General features: G+C 41.1%; 1 protein-coding gene across 1 annotated transcript in view; it reads left to right on the forward strand.

The window, feature by feature from the left end:
• SPO11 (SPO11 initiator of meiotic double strand breaks) overlaps window positions 1–15,158 on the forward strand; it is a 71,522-nt gene that overhangs the window by 34,335 nt on the left and 22,029 nt on the right. Inside the window, exons 2-5 of the mRNA XM_075276872.1 lie at window positions 6,436–6,574; window positions 8,725–8,838; window positions 10,864–10,952; window positions 13,751–13,817. Coding sequence (XP_075132973.1) covers window positions 6,444–6,574; window positions 8,725–8,838; window positions 10,864–10,952; window positions 13,751–13,817 — 401 coding nt within the window. The 5' untranslated portion in view covers window positions 6,436–6,443. The remainder of the gene's footprint in view (window positions 1–6,435; window positions 6,575–8,724; window positions 8,839–10,863; window positions 10,953–13,750; window positions 13,818–15,158) is intronic.

The raw sequence follows: 15,158 nt of genomic DNA on the forward strand, positions 1-15,158 counted from the left end.
ATTCCCCAGAAGCTGCTGGTGAACCCTGGAGGGAGGGGCACAAGGGACAGTGAGCCCTAAACTGAAGCCCCCCGCTTTCCCTTCCTATTTCCAGACCCTATCCTAGGTGATAGGCGACAACCACGAGGACAATCCCTCCCTGAATACGTGAAACACAAAACGCAGACAAGACGTACAACAACAAAGGGAGGTCAGGTAGCCAGGGTTCGGTAACAAGAGAGCGATGCAGTGCCAAATCGGAGTCAAGAGAATAGTCAGTAGGAAAGCCAGAGGTCAAGGATCAGCATACAAGTAAATAAACGCAAGAGATACCAGAAAGCTAGAGGCAATAACCGGCACCAGTGTGACTGTGAGCCAAGACTAAATAGGGAAGGAAGAACCCGCCCAGAACCTGACAGGAAGAAAAGCTGTCAATCACAGGCAAGACAGATTAACCACTTAATGAACAGGGGCAACCTTGGCAGAAGACGGGTGTGGTGCAAATCCAATTAAGGACTAGAGCCGTGTTCATACAGTGCAACTAAAAACCTTAAGCAAATTGTCAAACTGCACACGCATCACTAACTGCATCAAAGCATCACTAATCCAAGTGTCCTAAAGTAAAAAGTGTAAAAGTAAAAAATAAAAAGTGAAAAATAAATAAAGTGTCTGATAAAAATGAATAAACTTATAAAGCCCCAAAATTTCCTTTTTTCTATAAAAAATGAATTATATTAAAAAAAACCCTAAAACTTAATAAAAACAATACATATTTGGTATTGTCGCGTCCGTAACAATCTGAACAATAAAACTCCAACAATATTTAATGTATACGGTGAACGTAAAAAAAAAAACCCGGAAAAAACCCGCCGGAAGTAGTGATTTTTCGCCATCTCACCTTACAAAATATGCTATAAAAAGTGATCAAAAAGTCATATACACCCCACAACAGTACCAATAAAAAGCGCACATTGTCCCGCAAAAAATAAGCCCTCAACCAACACTGTCAACCGAAAAATAAAAATGTTACGCTTCTCAGAAGATGGCGATGCAAAAAACATTGATTTACGTCCCTAAATGTGTTTTTATTCTACAGAATTAGTATCGCATAAAAAAATACTATAAATGAGGTATCGCCGTAACCGTACCGACCCGCAGAATAAAGGGAACATGTTACTTATATTGTACGCTGCATGGCGAAAAATTTAAAAGGTAGAATGCAATGCCAGGATTGATTTTTCTTTAAAAAATCCTGCAAAAAAGGGTTAATAAAATGTATTCAATAAGTTGTAGGCACCCAAAAATGGTGTCATTACAAAATGCATCACATCCCGCAAACAACAAGCCCTTATATGGCCACGTCACCAGAAAAATAAAGAAAATATAGCATCTAGTAATGTGAAGACAAACAACCCCAAAATCGCCAAATCATTAGAATACAACTGGCTGCGTCAGGTAGGGAATATATAAGCTGTGCAAGCGGATATCAGGGGACACCCCAGATTTACAGCTTACGAGGGAAAAGAAACCGGAAGTGACCCCAGAGTGACTCCCCCAATCATGGGACATAGTAGGGAATTTGGTGTTTGCAATGTCCTCCGCACCGCTTATATATTCCCTCTTCGCCATCCCCTCTGCAATCACGTCCGGGATACTAATACTCACTACACCCCCTGATATATTCTTTCAGGGGTGCAGTTTTCAAAATGGGGTGACTCCTTTGGGGAATCCAGTTTTCTGGTACGTTATAGGCTCTACAAACATGACATGGCGTCCGGATACCAAACATCTGAATCTGTACTCTAAAAGTCGCATAGCGCTCCTTCCCTTCTGCGCCCTGCTGTGCGCCCAAACTGCAGTTTATGCCACATGTATGACACATGTATGACACTGGTGTACCCAGGATAACGGACGTAATGTCATATGTGGGTATAAACTGATATTAGGGCACAGCCGGACACAGAAGGGAAAAGAAGGGTTATTGGGTTTTTGGAGCACAGACGGTTTGGTTTTTGGATGCCATGACACTTTTGCAGAGCTGAAGTGCCAGTAAAGTGGAATCCCCTGATATGTGACCTTATTTTGGAAACTACACCCCTGAAGGATTTATCCAGGGGTACAGAGAGCATTTTTAACCCCCAAGTGTTGCTATAACATATTATCCATAAATGAATACAAAGCTGATTGTGAGAAGTGAAAATGCCAATTTTTCCAAGAATCGGTCATTTCAGTGCGTAATATGTTGTGTCCGACTCGTATCAGAGATGAACGCTCTGAAAGCTGTTATGCCCGGGATACCCACTTAACAGTTTTTGGAGTGTGTATCTCTGCTGACATAAGTTGGGCACAACATATCAGATACTGAAATGGCGAATCTCTGGAAAACTTCATTTTTAACTTCTCATTATCAGCCGCAATTTCATTTCTGGAAACCAAATAAATGCAACCCTCAAGGGTTAAAATGCTCGCTACACCGCTTGATAAATGCCATCAGTGGGGTAGTGTCCAAAATGGGGTGACATGTCTGCAGATTCCACTTCAGGGGCTTTGCAAAAGTGGCATGGTGTCCTAAAACCAAACTGTGCTCCAAAAACCAATATAGCGCTCCTTTCCTTCTGTGCCCGGCTGTGCCCAAACAGCCTTTCTACCTACATATGGCATTAAGTCCGTTATCCGGGGTACACCAGTGTCATACATGTGGGCATACACCGCCATTTGGGTACACAGCAGGGCGCAGATGTGAAGGAGCGCTATGTGCTTTTGGAGTGCAGATTTAGATTGTTGGTTTTTGGACACCATGTCATATTTGCCGAGACCCTAAAATTTCCCCTACAAAATGGGGTCACTTCTTGGCGAATTCCAGTTTACTGGCACCTTCAGGGCTCTGCAAAAGCAACATGGCGCCCCGAAAGTCCCTCTAACACTGTACCCCAATAGCTAAAAAGCGCACTGCTCCTTCTCTTCTGAGCCCTGCTGTGTGCCCAAGCGGCAGTTTACACCCACATATATAATTTTTTGACCCTCGGGATGGCCCCTTAATAGTTTTAGGAGTGCAGGTCTCTGACAACACAAAGTGGGTGCAACGTATTGGGCACCGAAATGGCATATTTCTTTAAAAATTTCAATTTTCATTTTGTACATTAATTTTTGGGAAGCATTTTTAGGCTCAAAATGATAATACCCCTTGATACATTCCTTGATGGGTGTAGTTTTTAAAATGGAGTCACATTTGAGGGGTTTCCATTGTATTGGTACTTTAGGGGTTCAGCAAATGCGACATGGCACCTGAAAACTATTCCAGCAACATCTGCCCTCCAAAATCCAAATAGCGCTCATTCCATTCTGAGCCCCACCATGTCCCCATACAGCAGATTATGGCCACATATGGGGTATTGCCGTGTTCAGGAGAAATTGTGTAACAAACTGTGGGGGGCTTTCTCTCCTTTAACCCCTTGTGAAAATGAAAACTTTGGGGATAAAGGGACATTTTACTAATTTTTAACCTACACATCCCTAAGTTAGTAAAATCTGTGAAACGGCTATAGGGTCAAAATGTTCACTATACCCCTCAATGAATACCTTAAGGGGTCTAGTTTATAAAATGGGGTCATTTATGGGGGGTTTCAAGTGTTTTGGTATCTCAAATCTTGTTTGAATGTGCAATGGGCCTGAAATATCTGCAAGCAAAATTTGTGTCTTGAAATCCAGTTGGTGATCCCTTCTTTTTGGGCCCTACCGTGCGTCCGTACATAGAATTTAGGCCACAAAGTGTACATTTTTGAACACGGGAGAAATGGGGCCATCTATTTTGGGGTGTTTTTCTTCATTTTCATGTGTTATGTGCAAAAAAACTGCCTTTAAAATTACTCTTTTGTGTAAAAAATATGAGAATTTTTTGTTTGACGCAAATTCTTTTAAAACCTATGGGGTCAAAATACTCACTATACCCCTCAATGAATACCTCAAGGGGTCTAGTTTATAAAATGGTGTCATTTATTGGGGTTTTCAATTGTTTTGGTAACTCAAATCTTGTTTGAATGCGCAATGGGCCTGAAACATTTAGAAGCAAAAATTGTGTCTTGAAATCCAGTTGGTGCTCCCTTCTTTTTGGGCCCTACTGTGCGTCCGTACATGGGATTAAGGCCACAAAGTGTACATTTTTGACCACGGGAGAAATGGGGTCATCTATTTTGGGGTGTTTTTCTTCATTTTCTTGTGTTATGTGCAAAAAAAACGGCCTATAAAATGACACTTGTGTAAAAAATATGAAATTTTTTTTGTTTGACGCAAATTTTCTCAAAACTTATAGGGTCAAAGTACTCTCTATACCCCTCAATGAATACCCTAAGGGGTCTAGTTTATAAAATGGTGTCATTTATGGGTGTTTTCAATTGCTTTGGTAACTCAAATCTTGTTTGAATGTGCAATGGACATAAAATATCTGCAAGCAAAATTTGTGTTTTGAAATCCATTTGGCCCTCCATACCTCTTAGGCCCTACTGTATGTGCGTACATAGGACTAAGGCCACAAAGTGAACATTTTTTAACACGGGAGAAGTGGGGTGATATATTTTGGGGTGTGTTTCTTCTTTTTGATGTGTTGTGTGCAAAAAAACTGGCTTTAATATGACACATATTTGAAGAAAATGAAAATGAAATTTTTTTCATCATTTGTAATAATTCTTGCAAAACAATATTTGTTTGATCAAAATGCTCACTATACCCCTCAAAGAATACCTGAAGGGGTCTAGTTTTCCAAATTGGGTCATTTAATGGGAGTTTCTGTCATTATGCCACCTATTCCTGTCTGCAAACATAGCTTGGTACAGGAAAAAATCACACACTCAAAATTTCCAAAATTTGCTTATAAACTTGATAAACTTGTAAATTGTCTAAGTTACTCAAATATGCTAAAATTATCTCAAATATGCTTGAAACACAAAAGGAACATTTGGAAATATATAACTACTAACTTTTTTGCCCTGTATTATTGTGTATATGTGAGATATCGCAGCTAAAAATGGAAAACATTGAAAAATTTTCAAAATTTTCAGCATTTGCGAGTTTTTTAATAAATTTACACAAGTTATATCAGTCTAATTTTACCTTCTCAGTAAAGTACAACATGTCACGAAAAAACAATATCAGAATCGCTTGGATGCAATATACTGTTACAGAATTATTCATTGATAAAGTCACACAGGGCAAATTTCAAAAATTTGGCTTGGTCATTAAGGTCCAAAACAGGCTGGTCACTAAGGGGTTAAACATTAATCTTTAAAATGATACCAAGGTCTTCATGATAGCACTTAGAGTTAGGGAGCGATTCACTGTTGAAACGCTGTCAGGAATTGAGATCTGCAGTTGGATCTCAATGCCAAATAGCGTTTTCAACAGTGAATCACTCCGAAACTATAAGTTTTATCATGAAGTCCTTGGTATCATTTTCAAGATAGCTGCATTCAATCTTGAGATATCGGCATTAGTAGAGAGGACATTTTAGCTACGTCCTCCGCTACAGAAATGCCACCCTCGGAGGACGTAGAGAGATGTCCTCGGCAAGAAAAAGGTTACCTTTTATCTTTGGGTAGTCTTATACAAAGGAATAAGTAGATATTCATTAACAAACTGAGCCATATATACAGTACATATAAGTCAATACTGTTGTGAACACTTCACTGGAAAAGGACATGATTATAAATCATATCACTGAAAGGGAGGCCACATTCACTTGATATCAGATGAAGCCATGGTTCTTTGCAGGATGCAGGCAGACCTAAATGGTATATGGTGGGGACAACACAGGTACAGAATGCTGAGGACTCACACCTACAAACGTACAAATTACAAATAGAGCTAAACTAATACACATGTGAAGGGTGAAGTCTCTTTATTAATGTTATAATATCATTTTAGTATGTTCACACAGCAATCATTGGTGCTTTTTATTTTTTTGGTGGACCCCACCTTAAGGCTAAGCCCCACATGGCATCCCACAGGAAAAAAGTTCTGTGGGAAAACCATGGCGGCAAAATAAGGCGGTTCTTTCCTCTGTGGACTTTCTGCTTCAAATATACTTATGGGGAAACTGCTGAAGTTTTTGTAGGTATAATTTCCATGCTGCGATTTCCAATACCGCAGGGTTTCTCGTAATTTAATACAAAGTCGGAATGGAATTTTCAGTAACTGTAAAATGACACCCTTTTTTCCAAGGTGTTCACACCGTGGGCAAACCTCAGCATTTACAGTAAGTGGCGTCCTGGCCTAAAAAATCAGCATTTTCAGTGGGAGGACGAGATTGAAGCAGGACTCCAAAAAAAAAAAATAAACCCGCTGCTCAATCCTGACCTAGATTACAGCACATTACCCCCATTCCGAAGGGTCGGAAAATGAAGAGGAATCCTCTTCATTTTCTGCCTTGCTAATTATCCCTTATATGTGTATTCATACTTGCAGGTTTCCACATGGCTTTTATGCAGAGTCCTGACTTTTTCCACTGTGTAGAAGAACACCGAAAATCCCTGCTAAGATCCATACAGAGAAGAGAAAGACAAAATCCAGAAGTAAAGGAGATGAAACAAGAACCTATTACTAGGTAAGAGAGTCAGTTACTGTAACTGGAATCCGATCTTCAGATCTGTTAGTCTGGCATAAGGGCTTGTTCAAACTTGGAGAATGAAGAGGAATTTAAGGTAAACATTCATCTAAGATTCCTATTCATTTTCCGCCCCATGGCTTCCCATGGAATAGCTAGATCAAGCAGGACCATTATTTAAAACAATGGGAGGAACAATCGGGGGAATCTGATTCTCTCATGTGAATTTGCCCTAAATAATGTTGGAGATCCTTATGGATTTCCTCCAGTATTTTGGTCCAGGCTCCCAGCCTGGTGATGGGGTTATAAACTCTTGATTCTCCTCCATTAACTATACCAGCAGAATAGTAGGCGTAACTCTGAAGTATAATACAAGATTGAACTCAGAATCAGTACAAGATAAGTAATGTACTGCACGTGCACATGTGCATCTGCATTTGTACTGCATGTGGAGTATATTACAAGCTCATTACAATATAGTACAGAATTGGTACAAGAATACATGATCCAGATGTATGTATTCCAATGTGTTGGCTCACAGTAAACAATCCAATCATATATGTGACAGGTGATATCCGCTATGGATGGCACAGGCTCAACTATCGAGCACATGCCATTATCCAGGCCAAACTGATGGTTGTGGATTAAGGGGTTTTCAGGGCAAAAAAAATATTTTTCAAAAAAGGTAAATTGCTACTAATAGGTTAATAAGTGCAACCAAATACCCTTCGCAGTGTTTTGAGTGATTACTGGGTTCCTCTGGGAGCTCCTGTCATTTTCTGCATTTGTTTACATGGGTAGCTTCCTGTTTTGTTTTCCTACAACTACCATGATGCATTGTGCTTCACTTAGAGCTGACTCACACTACTTCCATCTCACACACCCACTCCCTGTTTCCCTAGCTAGCCAGACCACTACCAGCCCTTCCCAACTAACTAAGAAAGCTCACCCTTCCACCCCAGCATATGTACCTGTCTTCCTGTGTCTTCTGGTCACAGGAGATCACTTCCTTCTCTGGGGCCAGCCCCTCTTCTTTTTGACGTCTGCTGGTGCCTGAATGGAGCTGTAGGGCCGGCATGCATTGTAGCCAGCACTCTGGCTCTATTGCGCAGGTGTGGGCGGCCGGCAGATGGCTCCCTTGAAGGTAGTGATGTCCTGTACCCTGAAGATCCAGACAGGAAGACAGGTAGGTATGATGGGGTGAGGGGGTTACTATAGGTTATGTTCTGTTTCTGGAAACGAAACATCACCGAAAAATCTGAAAATGTACTGGGGACGGGCACATGACTGCCCTGGCGATCTGGTTAAACATACATTTTTTTGCAAGCTAAGCAAGTTAAAAGTTAAAACTTTGAATTTAAAAATTTTGATGCAAAAATTTGGATAAAATTTTGGTGCAAGTACTGTGTCACTGTTTAGCATAGTAAACTAAAACCCTTTTCAATAAGCCGTCTCCACATGTTGTACAAAGAGCACAAACTAATCAAAAACTGTTTTTAAAAAAAACATATCTATTAGTTTATCTGCCTCATTGTATTTTAGAAAAAGATTCTGGAAAACCTGCCATTTGACTTGCATGTTTGCACTTGAGAAAGGGCCCGATTTGGCCCGAAACGCATCTTGTGGTTGTACCTACCACAATAAAGATTCCATAATTGGACATTCTAGTTCTTGTGTACATCATTTCCAGTGAGCGCAGGTCTTCTTCCCACCACGCACCTCTGTTTTTTGTTTTCTCTGCTCATAATTGTTTATATTTGGGACTTTATACTTCTAATGTATAGCAATAAAGCACTGAATATTTTATTATTGGCCATATTTTTCGGTGAAAATTACTTGGATATATGTACTATTCCTCGGTGAAGTTTATCTCTCTATGGAGAATCATCCATGGAGCTGTCACTAATAAGAACTACCACGATCTTTATTGGTGTCATTTTAATCATGATAGAAAGTAGAAAGTCTGACCAGTTGTTTCAATATTAAACTTGCACGATTATCTACCATTATGGCCAACACTTTTCAAAAATTCCTCCTGATGTCACATGTCACTCTGTTATTTTACAATCCTTATGCACTGACTAATGCCAGCAATACCTTCATAGTACTTCTTGTTTTGAAATCTGTATATCAAAATCTTCTTACCTCAGTTCTCAGGTTGTTGCTGCAATTGACCAGATCGTGCAAGAGGTTTTGGAGAGTCTCTCGAAAAATGAAGCCCCAGTTCTCACAGTGGAAAACAGATCAAATTGGACCAATATAGAGTAAGTGGAAGACATCTGGATGCTGCTATTTTGGAGTGCATAAAATGCAAAGGAAAAAGGTTAAAGCACAACTAAACTTTCAGATAACTTTTGATTTTCTAACAGTATTTGTGTCATTAATTACATTTTTAATATGCTTTATTAAGAAATTTTGGATTCTTTCTGTGAAATCCTGCATCTCTTAATAAAAAGCAAGTTTGTACATTTTATAATGTCTTATATAAAGATATACATTTTTACAGTTTATAATGTTATATAAAGATATAACTGTTTTTAAAGTAACCCTCCCCTCCTCTCATTTTCTCTACGTTATACAGCCAGTACTATATCCTGAACCTCCCAATTTTCAAAGAACCGAAAGAGGGACAGAATGTGCAGCGCACAATGCGCTCCACGACATCTTTATTCCAACCCACTTCTACTTTGACTTCATCCATTCCCATCCATTTCTCTTGTACTCCCACACAGTATAATGCCCCTACATTCACTCCCACATTATAATGTCAGTCTCCTGGTGCTTCCATAGTTTACTGTCCCCCTCCATCTGCCCCAGTTTAATTCCCCCCTTCATCTTCCCTCAGTTTAATGTCGTTCTTCATCTGACCCCCAAGTTAATTCTCTCCTGTATATGACCCCCAGTTTAATGTCTCCTTATCTGGTCCCCCTGTTTAATGTCTACCTCATCTGGCCTCCCCAGTTTAATGTCCCTGTATTCTGGCCCCACAGTATAATTCCCCTCTCATCTGGCTCCCAGTTTAAAGGAGTTGTCCAGGATGATTTGAAATCCCTACACTAATCTAAACACCCTCCCCGCTCCGACTTTCTAAATAACATTAGTAATTTTAAAAATATATATTTTCCCATATCCCTGGGGTGGTTATGTAATCCCCATCCACTCCATTATATTTACCAGCCAAGGCTTCTTCCGGCGAGATAGCTTCTCCCTCAATACTGACAGGGTGCGTAACTTTTTTATACTTCTGTGTACGGGGATTCATAGGGCGTCTTTTTTTGCGGGGCCAGGTGTACTTTTTAGTTCTACCATTTTGGGGAATTGCTATTGCTTCATTACTTTTTATTCAAAATTTTATCAGAGGCAAAACAGTGAAAAAACGGTGGTTTGGCACTTTTGACTTTTTTTCCCACTACGGTGTTTACCGTACAGGAAAAATATTTTTATAGATTTGTAGAGCGGGCGTTTTTGGACACAGGGATACCTAATGTGTATGTGTTTCACAGGATTTAACTACTTTTATATGTGTTCTAGGGAAAGGGAGGTGATGAACTTTTAATATTTTTAATTTTTTTTATATATATATATTTTTTATTACTTTTTTAAAACTTTTTTTTTTTTTTTTTGCATTTGATAGACCCCCTAGGGGTCTTGAACCCCAGGGGGTCTGATCAGTAATGCAATGTATTGCAAAATACCGGGGCTTCTTTTTCAGGGTACCTAGCATAGCCTGCAATAGAAGCAATAGAATGACAGGCCAGAGAGCCTTCACAAGGCTTCAGGCTGTCATAGCAACGTGACGCCAGCCCCGTAGCGATGTGAGTGACGTCATCACATTGCGCCTACAGCTTCCCGGTCGGAGCACACAGGGCAGAGCGGTAAAACAAGGGGCTGTCCACAGACGACTCCTGCTTCACAGCTGTATTCAAGTCATCTGTACCCGGAAAGGACGCAGATGAATTGAAACCGGGACATACTTCATGCGGACTGGGACAGTGGGACAGGACCCAGAATCTGTAACTGTACCGCTGAATCCGGGTTGGTTGGGAGGTATGACATTCAATGAGAGGCAGAAACAGCTCTCAATACAGAAGCAAGTGAATAAATAAGAATATGCAGAATTTCATAGAAAGGAGCCAAAATTTGTTAAAAGTATGTTACAAAATGTATTAATGACACAAATACTGCCAGAGAATCAAAAGTTGTCTGAAAATTTAGTTACGTTTTAGGAAATTGGCCTTTCTATGTGTCCTGGATTTGTCATAAACATGTGTGCAACTGTTCTTGTCCAGGTTTACTGAATCAGTTGGATTACAAATGACTAAAAATTGTACCACTCAAAAAATAAGAAGCAACCATCCAAAGTCTGCACAGCGTTTTGGTGAGAGTCTTCAATTATGCACAGTATATTATTAGCAAACATTAAAGGGGTTGGTACAGGTTTCAAGTTTGCCCTATGTTTCACTACTTTTCCAAAATAAATGATTTGCTGGGGTGCACCATTTTCTGATACCCATATCTTTCTTACAGATGAAGTGATGTGATAGTTCTGTTCTATTGCTTTTTTGCTTTTTTTTTGGGGGGGGGGGGGGAATCGAGGTGAACAAAACATGTACAACTTCTTAATCAATTTTTATAGCCTTTATTTGGTGGAGTAGGGAAGGTAAGATGACCAAAACATATTAATTTGTTCTTTGTGTTTTTTTTTTTTTATTTTACTGCATTCAGCTATCAGATTATATCATAATTTTCTTGTCTTCTAACATGACAATACCTATTATTGTTATGTTTTGAAATGGAACAGGGTTTTGAACTTTTTTTAATAACTTTTTTGTATACTTTTTCAAAAAATTATTTTCTGTTTAACAAGGTGCTGGGAGCTGGAGCTGGGACCGCTTGATCCCCTATGCCATACACTACAATACTTATGAAATGCAGTGTATTGTACATTACTGTCTACATGTAGTAGACCAAGGCCTATTACTCTTTTGTACATGGCAGCTAGAAGGTCATGGATTGACTCCATGTGGAGTATTATACTGGGTTGGCCCATAGGGAGGCATATTATATTGCATGAGGCCACTGTGAAGCATTATACTGTGTGGAGCCACTGTCAAGCATAATACTGTGTGGCGCTACTGTGGAGCTTTACACTGGGGGGGGCAGTGAGGAAAGCCTATTTTACATAGAGAGTTATTTCTCTGCACTGTGGGGAGTCTGTTATACTGTGTGGGGCCACGGTCAAGCATATTATATTGTTTGGGGCTTCTCAAGAGCATATTATACTCTGTGGGGCCACTGTAGTTCATTATATGAAGGGGGCACTGTGGGGAACATATACTGTTTGGGGGCCACTGTGGAGCATTATACTGTGGTGGGAAGTGGGCTCTGAGGAGCATATTATACAATGTGAGGCCACTGTGGGGAGCAAATTATACTGTGTGGAGCCACTGTGAAGCATTATACTGGGGGATGTTGTGGGGAGCCTTTTATAATTGTGTGGGGCATATTACATTGTGTGGGGTAGCTGGAGAGGATATTATACTGTGTGAGGCCAATGTGGAGCATTATACTGTGTTGGGGCTTTGTAGAGCATATTATACTGTGTGGAGTGTTATATACCATGTTGGGCCACTATGGGGGGTCAGGGGCGTCCCTCCAAACCTCTGTGCACCCCCCTGTGTCATACAATCAAACCACCCCTCTCTCTGTTTAACTGCCTCCAGAGTCTCTAATCTCGCTCCTGTAGATTGAAACCAAGGGCATGCGTAGTAACGCTCCCTTCTGAGCGCTACTGCACATGCCCAAGTGCCATTTTATTGTGCGCTTTCTTCCACTGTCCACAAGAAATTGGTGCTTGGGCATGTGCAGTAGACTCTGGAGACAGTTACACGGAAGAGGAGGAGGAATTTTCGGAACACAAGCAAAAGAGGGGGCTGTTTGAAGGTATGACACAGGGGGGTGCACATAGGCTTGGAGGAACGCCCAAGGTGCACGGGCAGGCTCATTTACATATTGTTTTACAGGTATGTAATAAAGACGGGGGTCTTTTAAAAAAAAGAGTAGCAGCACCTGAATAGACTTTTAAGCGGTTACTGATAATGGGGAACTATTACAGATAAGGGGGAATATTACTGGTACAGGGCACTATTTATAAGCAGGGACTATCATTCATAAGGGAACTATTACTGATAAGGATATAATATTATTTATAAGCAGGGACTATTATTATAAGGAGGCACTAGAATAACTGATGAGTGGGTGCAAAAATCTAGAAGGGGTACAAAGGTGATCATTTGAATTGTGTGTGGGAAAATTGGAGTTGTTACTACTGTTTTGGGGTCAGAATTATTGGGGCAACACAGTGGCTCAGTGGTTAGCATTTCAGCACTGGAGTCCCTGGTTCTCCCCCTGTTTGCGTGGATTTCCTCCCATGTTCCAAAGACATACTGGTAGGGAAAAATGTACATTGTGAGCCCTATATGGGGCTCACAATCTACATTAAAAAAAGGAGGCATTATTAAAGGTGTTGCCACTTGAAAATGATGGCGTTGTTTGTGTATCAGCATTTAAGGCCCTGCTTTAAGTCAAAATGTGAAATGTTCTGTGTTTCAGACAGATAGCCATACCACCAAAATACATTAATAAATATTGTCTACCTTTTCTCAGCTTTATAATAGCATCATCTTTTAATCTATGCAAATGATAGGCCTAACTAATCGATCCTGCCAGAGCCAGGATTGAGACACTAGAAGACGATTGCAGACCGAGGCCCATGGACCAGGCTCCCAGCTCCCTGAAGAAGGCACGAGGGGAAAGGGGGGATAGGTATGAGGTTACTAGGGCAATCCCTTGGGTGCTGCAGTTATGATCTTAGCTCCAACCACAGGTGTTATATGCAGGTGTTAGCTGTTTCTTACCATTTCTTTCTGCCGTTGTCACTTGCTCAGCTTGTGAGGGGCAACTCTGGCAAGAGAATAGAGCCCTTTTCAGTTAATTTCCATAAGAATATATCACTGACATTCATGAAAATGGGGCTGCAATGCAGAATAAGAAAAGCAATTTTGGAAAGTGTGTAAGCAGCTCTATAATGTACTGTCATTAGTTTGATACTGATTTCCTACTATGAGGGTCCCTTTAATAATCATGTTATTTCTCTACTATCCTATTTTTCCACAGCCCTGACCATGAAAATCTTATCTGTGATCTACAAACTTGTGCAGACCAATACATATGCCACCAAGAGGTATGCTCATACCTGGATATTTCAACTTTTCATGAAAGTGTGGGTGCTCTTTAAACATTTTTGCAAAAATAAATATTTGAAAATGTTGCTGAATTTTAAAGATGTTCTCTAACCATCACAGGGTTAATAGTCTTTTGTCTTGAGTAGAGATGAGCGAACACTAAAATGTTCGAGGTTCGAAATTCGATTCGAACAGCCGCTCAATGTTCGTGTGTTCGAATGGGTTTCGAACCCCATTATAGTCTATGGGGAACAGATACTCGTTAAGGGGGAAACCCAAATCCGTGTCTGGAGGGTCACCAAGTCCACTATGACACCCCAGGAAATGATGCCAACACCTCTGGAATGACACTGGGACAGCAGGGGAAGCATGTCTGGGGGCATCTAACACACCAAAGACCCTCTATTACCCCAACATCACAGCCTAACAACTACACACTTTACACACTCAATACCACATCTCTGACAGTAGGAAAACACCTTGAAACATGTGTATTTGGCACTTGCAGTGAGGAGAGCTTGTCACCAGCAGTGAATTTGGCCCTTGTAGTAAGTTGAGGTTGGCACCAACATTTGTTTTGAAAATCAGGGTGGATTGAGCCTCTAACCAGCAGAGTTTGGGCAAATTCATGGTGGAGGGAGCCTCTAAACACCCCAGTTTGGGCAAATTCATGGTGGAGGGAGCCTCTAAAAACCCCAGTTTGGACCAATTCATGGTGGAGGGAGCCTCTAACCAGCCCAGTGTGGGCAAATTCATGGTGGAGGGAGCCTCTAAAAAACCCAGTTTGGACCAATTCATGGTGGAGGGAGCCTCTAACCAGCCCAGTTTGGGCAAATTCATGGTGGAGGGAGCCTCTAAAAAACCCAGTTTGGACCAATTCATGGTGGAGGGAGCCTCTAACCAGCCCAGTTTGGGCAAATTCATGGTGGAGGGAGCCTCTAAAAAACCCAGTTTGGACCAATTCATGGTGGAGGGAGCCTCTAACCAGCCCAGTTTGGGCAAATTCATGGTGGAGGGAGCCTCTAAAAAACCCAGTTTGGACCAATTCATGGTGGAGGGAGCCTCTAACCAGCCCAGTTTGGGCAAATTCATGGTGGAGGGAGCCTCTAAACAGCCCAGTTTGGGCAAATTCATGGTGGAGGGAGCCTCTAAACAGCCCAGTTTGGGCAAATTCATGGTGGAGGGAGCCTCTAACCAGCCCAGTTTGGACCAATTAATGGTGGAGGGAGCCTCTAACCAGCCCAGTTTGGGCAAATTCATGGTGGAGGGAGCCTCTAAACAGCCCAGTTTGGACCAATTCATGGTGGAGGGAGCCTCTAACCAGCCCAGTTTGGACCAAT

The sequence above is a fragment of the Leptodactylus fuscus genome, chromosome 6, assembly GCF_031893055.1.
Source record: "Leptodactylus fuscus isolate aLepFus1 chromosome 6, aLepFus1.hap2, whole genome shotgun sequence".
Classification (NCBI taxonomy): domain Eukaryota; kingdom Metazoa; phylum Chordata; class Amphibia; order Anura; family Leptodactylidae; genus Leptodactylus; species Leptodactylus fuscus.